Genomic DNA, 16,788 nt, shown 5'->3' with positions numbered 1-16,788 from the left:
TGAAAACGGCGATATGGCGACTGCTTGACATCCGCTTTAAACCGGAAGTTCATTTCCCCGCATCGCTCCGCTTTCAGAATCTGCCTTGCCAGTGATTAATGGCTTTATTTTCTTGCCGGATCAGGGAGAGGGAAGGGTGACGGAGGTCTTCTTATCTCATGCTGTGTTTCGTAGCCTGTGTGATCGGAGCGCTCTGGCTGAGCTTGCACAGGGAGGGGAGGGAGGGGAGGAGAAGGAGGGGGGAGCTGCCCGGAAATACGTTAGAGTTAGAAGAGACCTGCTGCCTGAGCCTGGTAATGCTATTTATTTTAAATCTGTTCATAATATTCCAATTTCTATAATATAGATATGCTTATTAAAATGTATAGAAGTGATATTTATAATGTAAATTTTTTGTGTTACTGTGCCTTTAAGCTTCTAAAAGATACCATTAGGTAGGACCTAGCAGTATTTGTGGCTGCAGTGGACTAACTTTGCCTACCCCCCCCCCCCCCCCCCACAAAAAGGTTTTCTTGGCTTCCCTTAGGTGACCCACAAGGCCCAAAAACTGCAATTTAGTGTGTATTATGAGTGAAATCAAGGGTCACTAGCAACTCCACCCCCAGCAGGCCCCCTGCTTAGAGGAAACAAAACCTGCCCCTCCCCTCTGCAGTACTACTCTAATTTCTCATTCTACTTAATACCCTATTTTGTAATATAAATGCATTTTAGGGTTTCATATATTAAACACTTGTTGTTTCTGAGCTGCACAGGACTTGAAGCTGCTGGTGCCTAAATCAATCCAATATCCACTTAGAAAGGAACACACAAAAAACTTAATACCGGCAAAGTTACTTTATTCATCCAAGCATCAAACAGAGTAACAAACAAAATTGGGTTTACAAGAAAAAAACACTTAATTGTCCCACCCAAATGTCCATCAAATAGATGATCAGATAGTATTATAACTAGTTTATCTTAGATGCTTCCTTACCCTTAGGGCTCTGGCACATGGGGAGATTAGTCGCCCACCGTCGATTTACATTTTCGCCGGTGGGATGGCAATCCGGGGAGATTAGTCGCCCGCAAACAGGGAGTTTTGTCGCGGGCAACTAATCTCCCCGTGTGCCAGAGCCCTTAGTCACACAGTTCATAATGTCCATAACATGGCCCACCTATGGTACATTGGTATAGAGCTTACTGTTGAGAAACTGCACAGTGGTGCCTACCTATATTCAATATTCAGCCAAGACAATTCAATATTCAGCCAAGAGTTAAAAATACTTATTAGCAAAGTTTGTACCTTGATGATCCAATAGGCTGGGACTAATTCAGTTTTGTAATGGTTCATGCTTTAAAGTTTTTAACTCTCATTCATGTACTTCGATTTTACTGAATCCATCTTTTTGATTGACTTGATCAGAATGCAATAATGCATTATTCAAATCACCACCTCTTACAGACCTTTTCACTGCTATGTAGGACACATATCTGTTCTAGACCCAGGTTTATAGTTCCTGATATCCCCTTTGCTCTGCTGTATCCTTACTTATACTTCATGTGTTGCCTGTTTGCCATATACTTGGCCACAAGGGCACCTAATCATTTAGCTTCTATCCTGATACTCCATCTGCCTCCTTATAAGTAGGAATATCTTTTTGTTGTAGAAACTCATGTTCAACCCTATTCTTTTATTCCTCTACTCTGTTAATTAAGACTTGGACCCTTCTGTTTAACATTATTAGCATAACCTGTTCTGCAGTTTCATATATAACAATTCTCTTGGCCCTTTGGAGCTGATCCTTGGGGATTCGTGTTACCACATAGGGGTTATAAAAGATGCTACCTTCCTATATTCTATTGCAATTTTTACATCAAGAAAATTGATTGTGGAACATTCATATGTAAATTTGTTTGTGGCATGGCTCCCATCCACTTCTGTTAACATCTGTTTAAGAAGGTTCTTGGGACCAGTCCAAAAACATTAGGATATCATTCACATACAGTATATAAAATACTTGACTATGTACTGGCAGTATGGGATCCTCTACAGATTAAAAATCTGGTCTTATTGAGAAATATATTTGTAAAGGATCATGCTACAGTTACACCTACAGATGTCCCCTGCTTCTGCCAGTAAAAATTCCTTATCAAATCTGAAGTAATTACTCTGGATAATAGGTTTCCTGATAATGTATCCTGTACATGTGCCAGATTGTTTACTTCTCTTTTGAACTCAAAAAAGGGATATCTACCCACAATGCAATTTTGCCCAAGCATAGGCCATCGATGCTCTGTACAGGCCTGGATTTGTGGGCAGACCACAAAGGCCCGGCCCTAGGGCGACAAAGATCGGATTGCAGCATGCCGCACACTGGGTACATCTGCACTGGGGACTGGACGGGAAATTTTGACAGTTATTTAAATCTCTCGCCAGTGCAGCCAATCGGTAATGGTGACTGGCGAGCAGTGGGGCTGCGAGTGCCTAGAGGGGAAGGGGCGCAGGGGTGCGAGCATGCGGGGGTGGGAGGGGGAAAGAAGAAGCGAGGGGCCTAGGGTGCAGGAATTTAAAGTCCAGCCCTGGCTGTGACTTATGGAGGTAGTTTGGCTTATCCATAATATCTAATGATCTCATTTGATCTGTCTTTTAATGGCAATCTTGATTGTACAACATTATTAAAGGAACAGTAACCAAAAATGCAAGTGCTTTAAAGTAATTGAAATATAATGTACTGTTGCCCTGCACTGGTAAAAATGGTATGTTTGTTTCAGAAACTCTATTATAGGTTGCATAGCTGATAACAGAAAAGAAGTGCAGAATACAATGGTGTTTTGTCTGTTATCTGTTATGTAACCTGTGACTTTTCTCCTTTTTTGCAGCTTGAATAACTGCCCCCGTGGCTACACAGCAGCTTATTTATATAAACTATAGTAGGGTTTCTTAAGCAAGCAAGCATGCAAGTACTTACCAGTGCAGGGCAACACAACATTATATTTTAATTACTTTGATAAATTTTCATTTCTTGGCATTACTGTTCCTTTAAGGGCTTGCCTCTTGACTCAGTAGTGGATTTTATTATCATTGCCATTTGGTGCTATATTTTTCAACCACTGTAATATTTATTGTTAATGGTTTTTGCTGTGTAGGACACTGCATTTTTCCAAGCTATGAATGGAGATTATAGGATTATACTACCTTGCACAATATCAGGGGAGAGTGTCTAATCATTCAGATAGCGAATGAACATCTCAAAATGCCTTTGCTTTTGTACTAGTCCCACTAGCAGTGCTTTCATGGCTATACTTCATTACCCATGGCACCCTGTTTAGTGATGAGCGAATTTTTTCGTCAGGCATGGATTTGCAGCGAATTTCCGCATTTTTCCATTGGCGAATTGTTTCACGAAACTTCAGTGGAAATTCGTCGCAAAAAAATTAGTCGCGCTGAATTTTTTTGCTTCACGTCAAATTGGGTGTGGTTGCATCAATTTGGGCGCAGTCGTTTCAGAAAAAGGCGCGGTTGCGTAAAAAAGTGCAGGCGACAGAAGAAAGACGCGGGCGACAAATGCGTTTTGCAAATTTCCCGCCGTTTCTCGATTTTTCTTGACGTTTCGCAAATTTTTTGGCTAAGCGGAACGGCTTCTGATTTCTCTCTGTGGGCTTGACACATACAGTATATATAGCATTGCTGTGTAACTAGGCAGTGTTGTTTATATTGTATTGCAACTTATATTGCAAAGTGGAAATGGAACATGCATGCTATTCAATCCACAACAGGGATGTCATTATACCCCATTATAACACAAACACATCATCAATGTACAGTCATGTGAAAAAATTAGGACACCCTATGAATGCCTGTGTGTTCTTGGACATATGGATATTTTATCTCAATTTTAACAATACTTGGAGATTCGAGTAATATAACTAAACAATTAAAACTGAAGAGATGTTGTGCAACATCATAAAGACATCATAAAGCCTCTGAGGCTTGGCATAGCTTCTGGAAGGGTCTGAAACGTGGCCTTAAATTGTGTAGTTAAAGCCAATAAATTTCACTTTTTCAGCTTTTATTTAAGTGTGCAGTCATACATTTTTTTCCTTGTGTCCTTGTAAATGTTCTTGCCCCGATCAGGCTGGGCGTCTTTTGTAAAAGTACTGTACATACAGATGTTTAGTTGCTCTGTAAATAACTTGTTTAAAGCTTTCAGTTTTTGAAACAAACAAATTTGGAACAGAGGATATGGAGCCGGTTCAGTTGGGGTAATTAACAGAGGATTAATTTGCACTTTAAAGGGGGCCACTACTCTGTAGAGTTGGAGACAAGTTTAATTGACTAATCCCAGCATGATTAAACACTTAATATGTTACATAGTTTAGTAGGGTAAAACTTCAACCCAAAGTATATTTATTTGTTGCAGTTTTTAAACAGGGGGTCACTGATCCCAGCAGCCAAATATACTATTGCTCTGTGAGGCTACAGTTGTATTGTTATTTTATTTTTTGTAACTTACTTTACTATTGAGGCCCTCTCCTATTCATATACCACTCTCCCATCCAGACCAATCCATGGTTGTTAAGGTAACTTTGACCCTAGCAACCAAATAGCTGCTGAAACTCCAAATTGGAGAGCTGCTGAACTGAAAATGAAATAACTAAAAAACTACAAATAATAAAAAATGAAGACCAATTGCAAATTGTCTCCGAATATTATTCTTGCTTATCTACAGTTTAGAGGCATTATTTGCTTTATTATTATTAATTTGCTTTAGTAGCCACTAAATGTAAAAGAATGCTAGGATTTGGTCTCCACACCCTGTGAGAAGTATTACTTTGGGTACCTCTTAACCCTTAAAATACTAAAAAAAATGTATTGTCTGGGGTCACTCTTTAGGTAGTAGCAACAACTTCTTTCACATACATAACAGACAGGTACACAAGATTTTAAACAAATATTTACTGGGGTATTTATTTCACACAGAAATTAAGTCAAAATAAATTAAATGTCTTCTTCCTCAGTAAATCAAATGTTTAGCAATCTTGATGACAAAGAATATGGCCTTCTCAAAGGACACAGGGCAAATGAGTTTAACATAACTGAATGAAAACTACACTTGCAGTATAACAATAACCTGTACTCTATCTGCAGCAGCCTGCACCTTACTCCCAAGTAGACACTTGCTACCAGGGATTTATGCCCCTTTTTGAATAAATTTGTAAGCCCCTAAGAGGCAACCGCTTGTCCAACAAAGCAGTTCTTTTTCCCAAATAACTCGCACAGTTTCATATAGTGTCTCCCAGAACAATTTCAGTTGCCTCATTTTCACAGAAGCATATAACTTTCTACTATGGTTTTAACAGAATGAACTTAACTGTGTTATATATGTTCAACTGTTATGCATTTGTATACATATTCTATTTTACCCAAGTGCCATGTGCAAAATAAGTTGTAAATTGGCATATTTTTTTTTACTCATGGTGCAACAGTTGCAGTTGAATTCTGATGGTGTGCATTGTTGCTAGCCACGAGTTACAAAGTAGTGTGTCAATTTTTGCTGGTGTCTAAAAAATATAATTTTACTGTATGATTTTGCCTTTTCCTTGAGGTAATTTGCTGTCAGTTGCACACTATACACTTGTTATTTGTTATAGAACATTGTCTTTAGTTCTGCTAGTGCTTAGTCGAGTCTCTAAATGGTCATGTGATTAGCTCTGCAACTTCAAGGGAATATGGATGAAAGATATTGTGCTTGTTGGATATTTGACAGTGCCGCAGGCAATGAAAAATAATCATTTCACAGGGAAAACTTGTACAGATGAATGACAGGCATACAAAAATAAGGTCAAATAAGATACAGCACTGAATCTTATCGAGAAGTAAATGCATGATGGATTTTTTATCTTTCTCAACAGAAATATCTACAGCCTATTAGGTGATGACAAAGGGATAGGGAATAGCAATAAGCCTAAGCTTCCATTTATGACTACAAACTAAAGATAAAACAGTATAGTATCTTAATCAATGAGTTTTTATTGAGCAAATCATTTTTATATTTCTGTATCTAGTTGAGTGGTTAATAGGTTACAAAGATATCATGCTTTGCTGTGTCTATGCTTTATTGTGCTTATAAAAGATAGATGCTATGAGACAATAGATTGTGTATTTACAATCACAAGCATTTAGCATGCACTAAAATGGATATCATTCATTCACCGTTCAAACACAAGAGTACATGTTGATATAAGGGAACCATGGAATTATCACCAGCTCAGATGTGGTGTTAGTTCCAGGTAGTTCTGCTATCTGGTTGCATCCAAGTGAACTTGCATCCTAATGCTATTATTAATGCTGTGCATTGGCACGTCGAAACAACGCCATCTCCTTTCTGAAAACATTTGCCACAACTTGCATGAGATTTACAAAACACAACCTAATTAGCATGCATATCTGCTCATCATGTGCAATGGAACACAATTTAACTGATAACGCAGCTGCTTTTATACTGAAATTATGGGGAATTTTGTTGCACTGCCAATAAAAAAACATGCCTATTTGTGCCTGATAATTGCACTTTTCATCTTATTCTAAAAAGCTTTATCTTGTGAGCTTCACTTGTACTGACATTCATAATGGAGCCCTAGAAAAACATATTTGGGCCATTTGAAACATTTTAAAAAGAACAAATACAAAATATGTTAAGACAAAAAAGGTAATTTATTTTTTCCTCAAATGCAAGTACTAAAGAACTGCAGACAATATGCCTTTCATTTGTATTTTCTCTGTAGAATTATGCAGTGCAGATTTATAAGTTGAATGAACTGTATATTTATATTCTGCTTGATTTTGCAAGGCTTCTATGAAACCCTATGTACCTGATTTCATAGCAGAAATAACTTTAAGGTATAGGGGCTTTTTAAATGACATATTTACTGATCCTTACTGCTATGTTATCATGTGTCACATCAGTATGTGTGTTCATATGTACTTTGTAGTTATTTTCGTCCTCATTCAGATAAGAGATGCTAATAGGAAAGCTACCTCCCCAAATTTATATAGAGAAGGGAAGTAAGAGTGCAGAGGACCTGGGCAACATTAGGAATTAGGGGTCTTCCAATTTCATCTAGTCATGGCCAGGGTTACGTTGGCAGGCTTGTTTTCCCACACTGGGTGGCGAGCAATATTTTTTTTCCTCTGACCCCAAAATGTTGATGCTTTGTTTGCAAATTAATGTTTTATTCTATTGTTGTCATCACAGCATTATTTGTTTGGCAGGGTCTTTGTGTGTGATGTAGACTTGATGGAATTAAAATTGTTAAATTAAGCTGAGGTGGGCAGTGGCATTACTAGATGCCACTGGACCCCACAACAAATTTAATTTAGGGCACCAAAACATTTCTAAGTTGACCAGTTCTGCCAAGATATATTAAAATTGCTATTAATTAGGACCTTACTGGGTCCTCTGCACAACCTTTGCAGCCAAGTACAGTTGAAGCACTGTAAATTACAAAAGCTTGGTTTAATGTTTACAGTGAATGAGAATACAACTCTCTTGGGGGTAAGCATGGGATGGTTACTGTGCTATACACTGTAAATCTCCTCAAGGAACAAAATATATATCTTGTTATAATATATAATATTATATATATATATATATATATATATATATATATATATATATATATATATATATAAAATATGATGAAAGCAGCAATAAAATTCTGCAGCAGTGAAGCTCTTAAAAGCAGTGAGTTCTTATGACAAAAACAAAGCTTTCTCATTTGTTATCTTCTTAGACAATGCCCTTTGCAGCATTATGGAATTAAATGTCTGAACTCACCTTGTTGTTCATTATCTGTAATCCAAGGTTTGGCCTATTTCTTTTTGATAATGTATCAACACACCTAATCCTGAATTACATAACTGAGCTTTGCGGATCAAGTGTATGGATCTGCTCTCAACATGCCTAATATTTGACTGTACAACCGAAACAATTCTTTCAGGTTGTTAAATGCTAATTACATGGTAATGTGCCTCTGTTCAGCGGTGCTCTACAACTGTAATTTACAGCGAATTGGTTCACGAGAAATATGAAGATCTTAAAAATGACTTCCATTTTTCATACAGTTGCACTGAAGCCAGCATCCTCCATGCGATAAATGCTTTTAATGTTCTCTGTCAAAAAAACATGATCTGGTTACACAGGTGATGAAAGGGTTAATGGTGTGTGATAAAAACCGCTTTAGAAAGACGGATGTTTTACAGCTTTGGTGCTGGGATATATTTACTAAGCCTGCTTGAAAAAATAACATATGTCACAATCCGGTAAATTTATTCCCAAGGGTTGAAGTTGTTATTCTGCATTTCTATCACATCATATAGTCATCATTGTGTCACTAACCCCCTATATTTCTGACCATGGAGATGTAAAAGCAAGCTGTAAAAAAAAAAAAATCAACATTTTAGAAATAAATTATTTATAATGTTGAGTTATAACATAACATATACAAGTTATATAATTAGGCCTTGTGTAATATTATTGTAATAATCTATAAAATTTATTACATAAAGCTATATAAGAAAACTTCTTTTCAAATTAAAACAAATAAAAAATTACAACATCCATACCTGTTATAAACTTACTTAAAAATCTGTCAATCATGTATTGCCTTCCCCACCTCTATGCCTCAAGCACAGCAATCACATTAAATTTCTGCACTTTCTAGATATAGTATCATTGCCCTCCTCCTTCCCCACTGTCTTTAATTATGTAACCTATGCATGGGAATGTGTATCAGGTCCTTGTTTTTGGTGCATACATTCTCGTCTTAAACCTTTCTATCTCGCTGCTCCTTACCTCTGGAACTCTATTCCTGAATCCCTCCGTAGGGAACACTTACTAACTCTCTTTAAGAAAAAGCTCAGTTGTGGCCTTCTGGAGCACTAAAACGTTATTTTGCCTAGTCCTGCGCTTAAGGGCAAATGCCCATACCTAGTGCACTCTTACCTTCCAATTTGTGCCTGTATGTTACCCAACCACTTAGATTGTAAGCTCTACGGGGCAGGTACCCCCTTCCTACTGTGTCTCATACCACATGGCACTTATTCCCTGTACATTTATACAGATATGTATTGTATTTATTATAACACTTGTCCTCCCTGTGTGTAATTTTGTAAGTTTGTACAGCACTGCGTACCCTTGTGGCGCTTTATAAATAAAGTTATACATACATACATACATACATGAGATTTTTGTATGATGCAAGCCTGCCTTAATAAAAAAAAATAGCGCCTGCCTTTATGCTCTAATTTTGGATTCCAAATGAATAAAGTAAACAAGATTTTAACAATTCATATGGTGAAAGTAAAGTTTATTTTTCTCTACTAGCATAATAGCATCGGATATGAAATTATTTCTTAGGGTCCCCTTTACATTCTGCCTTAAAGTATAACTGTTTGACTGTGACATTTTTAAGTTTTGACTGGCTTCTAGCAGTGTAATTTTGGCTTTATTATATTACACTGTAATGTAACAAAAGTAGAACCAGTGTAACTGGAGAACTATTTTGCATCTAATGGAGTTGCTAACTCTGGGGAGCTGGAGTTACCACTTTAAGAATACAGTCCTGATATTGCTGGACAACAGGTCCCAGTTTGACTTCTGCTAATATGTTAAAATATGGTGGGATTTGTACTCCAGCAATATAAAAGTATTTGAGAAACAGTGAGCAGCAGTGTTTAGATTCCCTTGTACTGCCCAATTTAATAGCAAATATTATTATTGCTTTAAGACTAAACACCTTCAAAATATAAATGCTATATTACCGATTACACTTGATCCATCTGAACAGTATAGATTTGCCTTGCGTGGTGTTCTAAACTATTCAAGTCTTTTGAAAATGCATTTTTAAAAACTACACGTACAATATGGTTAAAAAACTTCAAAGCTGAGCCATTTTGTGGCTTATGATGATCTGGATCATATTTGGAACATGTAAATCTGCTGAGATATCTCTGCCACTTCTAAATGAATAATGAAAAATGCACAAAAAAAAAATCTGCGTAATGGTTTTAATTAAAATTTGATGTTCTTTTTTCTTTGCAGTTGATAAGAACAAACAGGAAACAAGGCCTATGAAAAGGAACGCAGTGCTTGTTGATGGTGTTGTTTTGAATGGACCAATAATAGACAGCAGTTCTGGAGAAAAATTTGTAGAAGACGTATATAGGATTCTAATGAATGAACTTGTGTACAAGGCATCTGATATTAATCAGAAGGTAAACACTTTGATTGTATTACTTAATGTATAAAAAATGAGTTAGGATTATAGATCAGATAACTATCCCTCTTAAACAAACTGAGACTGATGCATAAGGAAGAAAATACCCAGACAGCTATATGGCGAAGTGGAAAATATACAAATGATTAGTCTTTTTGACTGCACATCCTGTGCTAGATAAATATATCATGAAACAACAAAATCCGTTAACCTATAAAAATGGCAAAAAACAAAAATGGAAGTGGAAAATATTGAATCACTAAATAGATCCATTTTTAGATTTTATGAATGTTGACCAGTGCAGAAAAAAAGATGTAAAGGAAGTGGTTGAATTATTAAAAGGCCTATGCCAGGCACCAAACATTTAACAGTAGTGTATCCTGTAGAAACTTACCAGCACAAAGAAATTATAGTTTGTTAGCACTCAATGAGAAGTTTGTTGCTACAGAGCTTTATACTTGTTGAGAATTTTCTTTGCCTTTAAAAAACATTTGTTTAACATATTTATCCTTAATTCATTCCTTATGTCTTCTCAATGCCTTCCATATAATTTTATTAAGGTATTAAAATCCATTTACATTTGTAAAGGAAACACATTAATGTATTCCTATTGTGCTTTCAATAGACAGAAATACACATTTTTCAGCTTATAGTGACATAAAGATCCTTATTTCACTGTCATGTAAAAAGCTTTAGATAGTGGTTTACTGTTTAGTACCAAACTCTTGTTTCCAAGGGTGGGTGTTATGCCATCCTGGGCAATTAGGTGGTTCTATAGTCCTTGGGGTAAAAGGACTTCCTGAGAAGTCTCTCACAAATATTCTCCAATGGATTGTACTGTCAGCTGTTAAACCCACATGAAAGCAATATCATCTTTCAGAAAATAATGCTAGTCATAACTTGTACAGACAAAATATCCTTGCAGCCATTCAAATGGAGCTTGTAGCTTATTTTCATTGATATACCATGTATGTGATTTAAGTTCAATTAAGTGCAAGATGCATTACAGTCTCTAACACTTCATTAGCATTTGTCCCACATATTTATAGTTCGGTCTGATGGCATTTGAGATATATACTTATTCAAATTTATATTCAAAGTACATTATCAGTAGTAGGGCTGTTAAATTAAATGACCCATCTAAGGAATAATTTTCCAGTTGAAATAGTATTATTTAAGCAAGTTTAGTGATGCTGTAGACAAATTATTTTTACCTTGACTAGAACAAAAAGAGATTTTCAAGCCAATGCTATATTTCTCCCTGCTGCATGATATTTTTAGGGTTTTATCCTACAAGATGGTACAAAGATTCATTTGGGAGTATTATAGCATAATTCAGAGGGTTATGAAAACTCGTAATTCATCCACTGTAGGACAGTAGAAGGATATACATGGTAATATTTCCTCACTTTGGGAGCAGATATAATATATATTTGTTGCTGGCTGAGTTAGCAAATCATGTTTTTAAAGTATCAGCTTACTCACCAGCTCCCAAACAGCATGTGGAGGGAAACTGTAAAGGCAAGGGATAGATGTTTGTTCTGTATCACTATGGAATTGCTTCAGGATCATACCAGAAAACACACCACAGTTTCTGTTGGCTTTTGATTGATGCTAGGAAGGTTCTTGAGTAACAAATGGTTGTTCTCATGTACATGTTTCCAAAGCATAAAAGCTCAGTTATTATACACTGGTAGAGTTACCTCTAGCTGGTCACATACAGAACCAAAACAATAGTAAATGACGACAGAAACCCCTTTTTAACTGGAAAATTGGTCAGTTTTTACCCTCTGCCCCTAAGTTGCCCTGGCTATACCCAGTTATACATTGAGATGTTCACTCATGATTTTCAGGTCCATTAATCCAAACTGTTGCACATAAATAATGAGGAATTGTGAGGTGTGGTGTTTGTAAATTTCTGAAATATGTGCTTCTTCAATGTCCAATGTGTGTCCAATGTAGAGATGACAGTTAAATGTTTTGCACTAGTTGATATATTGCAATCTGTTATAATTATTATTTTAGGTGTGTGAATGGCAAGAACCAGAGCAACTAAAGAAACTGCTGGACCTAAATATTAAAGATAATGGAGAACCCCATGAGAAACTTCTCCAGCTTTGCAAGAACGTCATAAAATACAGTGTAAAAACAAGTAAGAACAAAGCTTTTACACACACACATAGTCTATTTTTATAGATTTAATGAATATATGCTGTTCAACATGCATAAACCTAAGACAATATATCTGAAAAGGTGTTACTTTGAAATGAGGGAGCAAAACCAAGCACCAGGAAACCGAGGCATTTTATCACCCAGATAACGTAAATGGGAGAATAGGGTTATTTCCGTAAAACCCCTTTTACTGTTTTATAAACTGTATTTTTGACTGTTAGCATTATGCAAGAGCAATATGTGATATACCTTTAGAGGAGAAAAAAATAAAAACTTTGATTGGAACAACGTTTAAAAGATGGAGTGTCTCTGTTAAAAAATAAGGTTAAAATGACAGTTGCACAACTAGCATTCCTAGGTATGTGCTATAAAGCACAACAAACTGATTAAAAGTAAAACTGCAAATGCTACTGTACATGGCAAAACTGAACGTCTGTCTTTTCCAGGCTCATTTTAAGACAGTTAATAACACTGTAGTGACAAGGTTTGTCACCTCTACTTATAGTACAAATCAGATTAATACCTTTAATCTGACTGCTGAAGGGTCTTTAGTGATACCTAGACTTGAGGTGTGAGTTCAGGGAAGAATTAAGGGAGAGATTTGTTTTGGCAGTTATGAGAAAAGAGTGTAACACAAAGGGTTTTGTGATGTTGCTTAGAAACAGTGCAAGTTTAAAAAAGATGTAGTAATAACATCAAAACATACCAATAAAAGCAGCATGTTATGGGAAATGCATTGAAGTGCATACAATGCTGCTGACAATGTTTTCTCTTTAGGAATAATGAATTAAATAAACGCAGTCATATATTATTATTATTTGCATAACTTGGCAACTATTTTGTGGCCTTTATCAAAATATAATTTGACATCTTTTTCTAAACATGTATTTAAGCAGGTCATTATTTCACTCCCTGTAAAAAATAGGAAAACAATAAATTATAAAAACTGGAATATGTAGACAAAACAGCTTCCAGAAATCAGGGATCTGCAAATATTTTTTGTTCCATTGACCTTCCTTGCCATTGTTGTAACACAACTCCCAAAGCTGTTCTATGTGCTAAATGATTAATTAAACTGCCTTTAATAGGAGAGTGTTGTTTATTCTATGGGTCAAATAAATCTTGATTTCCAGTTACCAAGGAAGAGTGAGAAAATTTAGTGACAGACTTGATGAAATAATTTATAATTTAAAGCAACTGAGAGGAAAATGTCAACCTATGTAATTTTAAAAACTTTAAAGAAGAAATAATAATTAGTAGTAATTTGGGGGCATGGCCAACTGCTCAACGGGATGGACGCATAGCTCTGGAGCTCCGCTGCAGACCTGTGGGGAAAGAGACAGAGATCGCAATTAAAATGGGCAAACACGGTAAAACTAAAGACCTAACAAAAGACAACCCTAGAACAAACAAACTTACCGAGTCACAGAAGCTCCTTAAAAAGTTTTTGATGCCGTCCGACGCTGAGGAAGAGAGATGCGTCATGGGGCCTAGCACCGCAGAGGCGGGCGGAGGTGAGCCTGATGGCGACTCTTCCGTATCTGATGGCGACTCTTCCGTATCTGAAAAAAATACAATTACATACCTTAAAACTCTGCCAACCAAACAAGATTTCATAAACCTGGCACAACAAATTAAGGCAATGCTTAAAGAAGAAGTAGCAGACCTCAAAGCCGAGATTGCGTCTCTACACATTAAAGCTGCAGAAGGGGAAACGAAGCTAGAGACAGTTGAAACTTCGGTGGAATCACTTCTGACAGTGGCACAATTGCAAGGTAAAGCAATACAAGCATTAACTAGACGCGTTGAGGACTTAGATAATAGAGGCAGGAGATGCAATCTAAGATTAAGGGGCCTCCCGGAGACGGTAGAACCCCCACAGCTAAAGCCAACAGTGATGTCTATATTTAATTCTATATTGAACAGGCCTGATGCCACGGAGATCCATATTGAACGTATTCATCGTGCTCTACGGCCCAAGGGGCTGGCATCAGAGAAGCCAAGAGATGTAATTTGCTGCCTTCTGCACTACACTACTAAAGACGAAATCCTTACCAAGGCCAGACACATGAAAACTATAAAACACGGGAACGCTGAGATTACAATACTACAGGACCTTTCCTGGTTCACTCTACAACAACGGCGGATGATGAAACCGCTCACAGACACCCTTAAGGAAAGGAAAATACTTTTCCGATGGGGATACCCATTTAGTATACAAGCTACGATCGCAGGGAAGCTACATACGATCGCATACCCAGAGGATATCCAACTCTTCCTACAAGCCTGCAACGCACCAGAGATATCCTTGGCGGAATGGATAAAATTTGTGCAATTACCGGAGCCAGTCCCCCTCCCAATGAGAGAGAGCTGGACTGAAGTCTCCACTCCTAAAGCCAAAAGGAAAAGGCCACGACAAATCACAGATAAAAATGGAGACCGTACGGAAGCCATGGAACCTGGTTGACTTTGGTAACCATACCTGGTAACAATATACTGTACTTTGTTTGCTCACTTTCATGCTAAATTTACCCTAACCAGAACGATATGTCTATTTTGACCATCCGGGCGATCCCCTAGCTTGGAACACAGTAAAAACGGTAACCCACTAAGGCTATGCAGAAACCCCGAAAGGGCATACCCCCCCCGAGTTTAAGAATGGGCCCACTACAATGCCTGCCGCAGGGTAGAAGGCAAAAGGCATTGGTCCCACTCATATCATTGTTTTCTGAAAGGTGCAATTATGCTGAGTTATTTCTTAATATTATGTGTAATTGTAATTGACACACTTGTATATAGTTGCTGGCACATACTTCTCTTCTATCTTTATAGGAAGTTTCAGAGCGATATTATGATTAACATATGGTGGTATAAACTATTGTGGCACAATAATACTTACCTTAACATACACAATGGCAGGTAACTTGAAAATTTTGTCCCTGAATGTGAATGGTTTAAACACTCCTGAAAAAAGAAAGCAGATTGTTAAAATTATGCGGAAACAGAAAGGTGACATAGTTATCCTACAAGAAACCCACTTTAGAAAAGAAGCTCCCCCGATGCACAAGTTAGGGACCTACTCACAATGGTTTTACAGCAATAATCCTCTACAGAAAACCAGGGGTGTTGCCATAGCCATCAGAAACACAGTGGATTTTAAATTACAGACAATATTGTCTGATCAAAATGGGAGATATCTATTAATAAAAGGGCTATTGTATCATTCTATGTGCACCATAGGAAGTATCTATGCGCCCAATATAAAGCAAGGGAAATTCTTCTCACAATTAACCAATAAGATTGCGGACTTTGCAGAAGGGGCCATCATTATGGGAGGGGATCTAAACGTAGCCTTAAATCCATCCTTAGATACCTCTAAAGGAATCTCCAGCTCTACCCCCCAAACAATAAAAGGCATACATAAGCAGCTACAGACACTCAGACTAATAGACTCATGGAGATTTTTAAACCCCTCCTCTAAACAATTCACGTTCTATTCCTACGCACAAAACAGATATTCCCGAATTGACTACATATTTATCTCCCAGCATCATCTCCATTGGCTCCAACAAGCCTCCATTGATAGTATTTCATGGTCGGACCATGCTACCATTTCAGCCACCATTCAGATCCCAAACAGACCTAAACATATATGGAATTGGAGGCTGAACGATAATTTATTGAAGGACTGCGAATGCCAAGCAGATCTCCAGTCCACTATAGAGGAATATAAAAACAATGTGCTAAATGACCCATCCTCACACCAAACCAAATGGTTAGCCTTGAAATGCGTCATTAGAGGCATATTAATTAAACATGGAGCCAGGTTAAAAAGGGAAAGGCAAAGCAATTTAAATAGACTACTTACAGAAATTCAACAATTAGAATCGCAGCATCAAGTGAGCCTAGATAAGGATAGCCTACAAGCCCTCACCAATAAACGGCTAGAGCTAAAGCAATATCTTAATACCCAAACAAAATTTGATATGATAAGACTGAAGCAGAAATACTATGAATTTGGGAACAAATCTGGGAAACTTCTAGCTAGAGCATTAAAGGATAAGCAAACAAACCAATATATACACAAAATTAAAAATGCAAAAGGCGAGATACAAGTGCTCCCAGGAAAAATAGCAATGGCATTTAAAAATTTCTATGAAAGTCTCTACAATATCCCCCAAACGACTAAACCGAACAAACTATCTGCCAAGATTAGGGAATACCTAACAAAATACCCGCTCCCTAAACTTGATTCTCCCATTTTAGAAAAACTATGTGCTCCATTCCATTCCCAAGAAATTCTTGATGCAATCAAACAAATACAGCCTCATAAAGCTCCGGGACCTGACGGGTACACAG

The 16,788-nt window shown here is 37.1% G+C and overlaps 1 protein-coding gene across 3 annotated transcripts in view; it reads left to right on the top strand.

Annotated features, from left to right (window-relative positions):
• gadl1 (glutamate decarboxylase like 1) overlaps nucleotides 1-16,788 on the top strand; it is a 119,492-nt gene that overhangs the window by 14,508 nt on the left and 88,196 nt on the right. For all 3 annotated transcript variants that reach the window (XM_031903417.1, XM_012964839.3, NM_001045610.1), the window contains 2 exon segments: nucleotides 10,083-10,255; nucleotides 12,283-12,409. In XM_031903417.1, coding sequence (XP_031759277.1) covers nucleotides 10,112-10,255; nucleotides 12,283-12,409 — 271 coding nt within the window. In that variant the 5' untranslated portion in view covers nucleotides 10,083-10,111.

This window comes from Xenopus tropicalis, chromosome 6 (assembly GCF_000004195.4).
Source record: "Xenopus tropicalis strain Nigerian chromosome 6, UCB_Xtro_10.0, whole genome shotgun sequence".
Classification (NCBI taxonomy): domain Eukaryota; kingdom Metazoa; phylum Chordata; class Amphibia; order Anura; family Pipidae; genus Xenopus; species Xenopus tropicalis.
The sequence above is the reverse complement of the archived record's forward strand: the minus strand, read 5'-3'. Positions and strand labels throughout refer to the sequence as shown.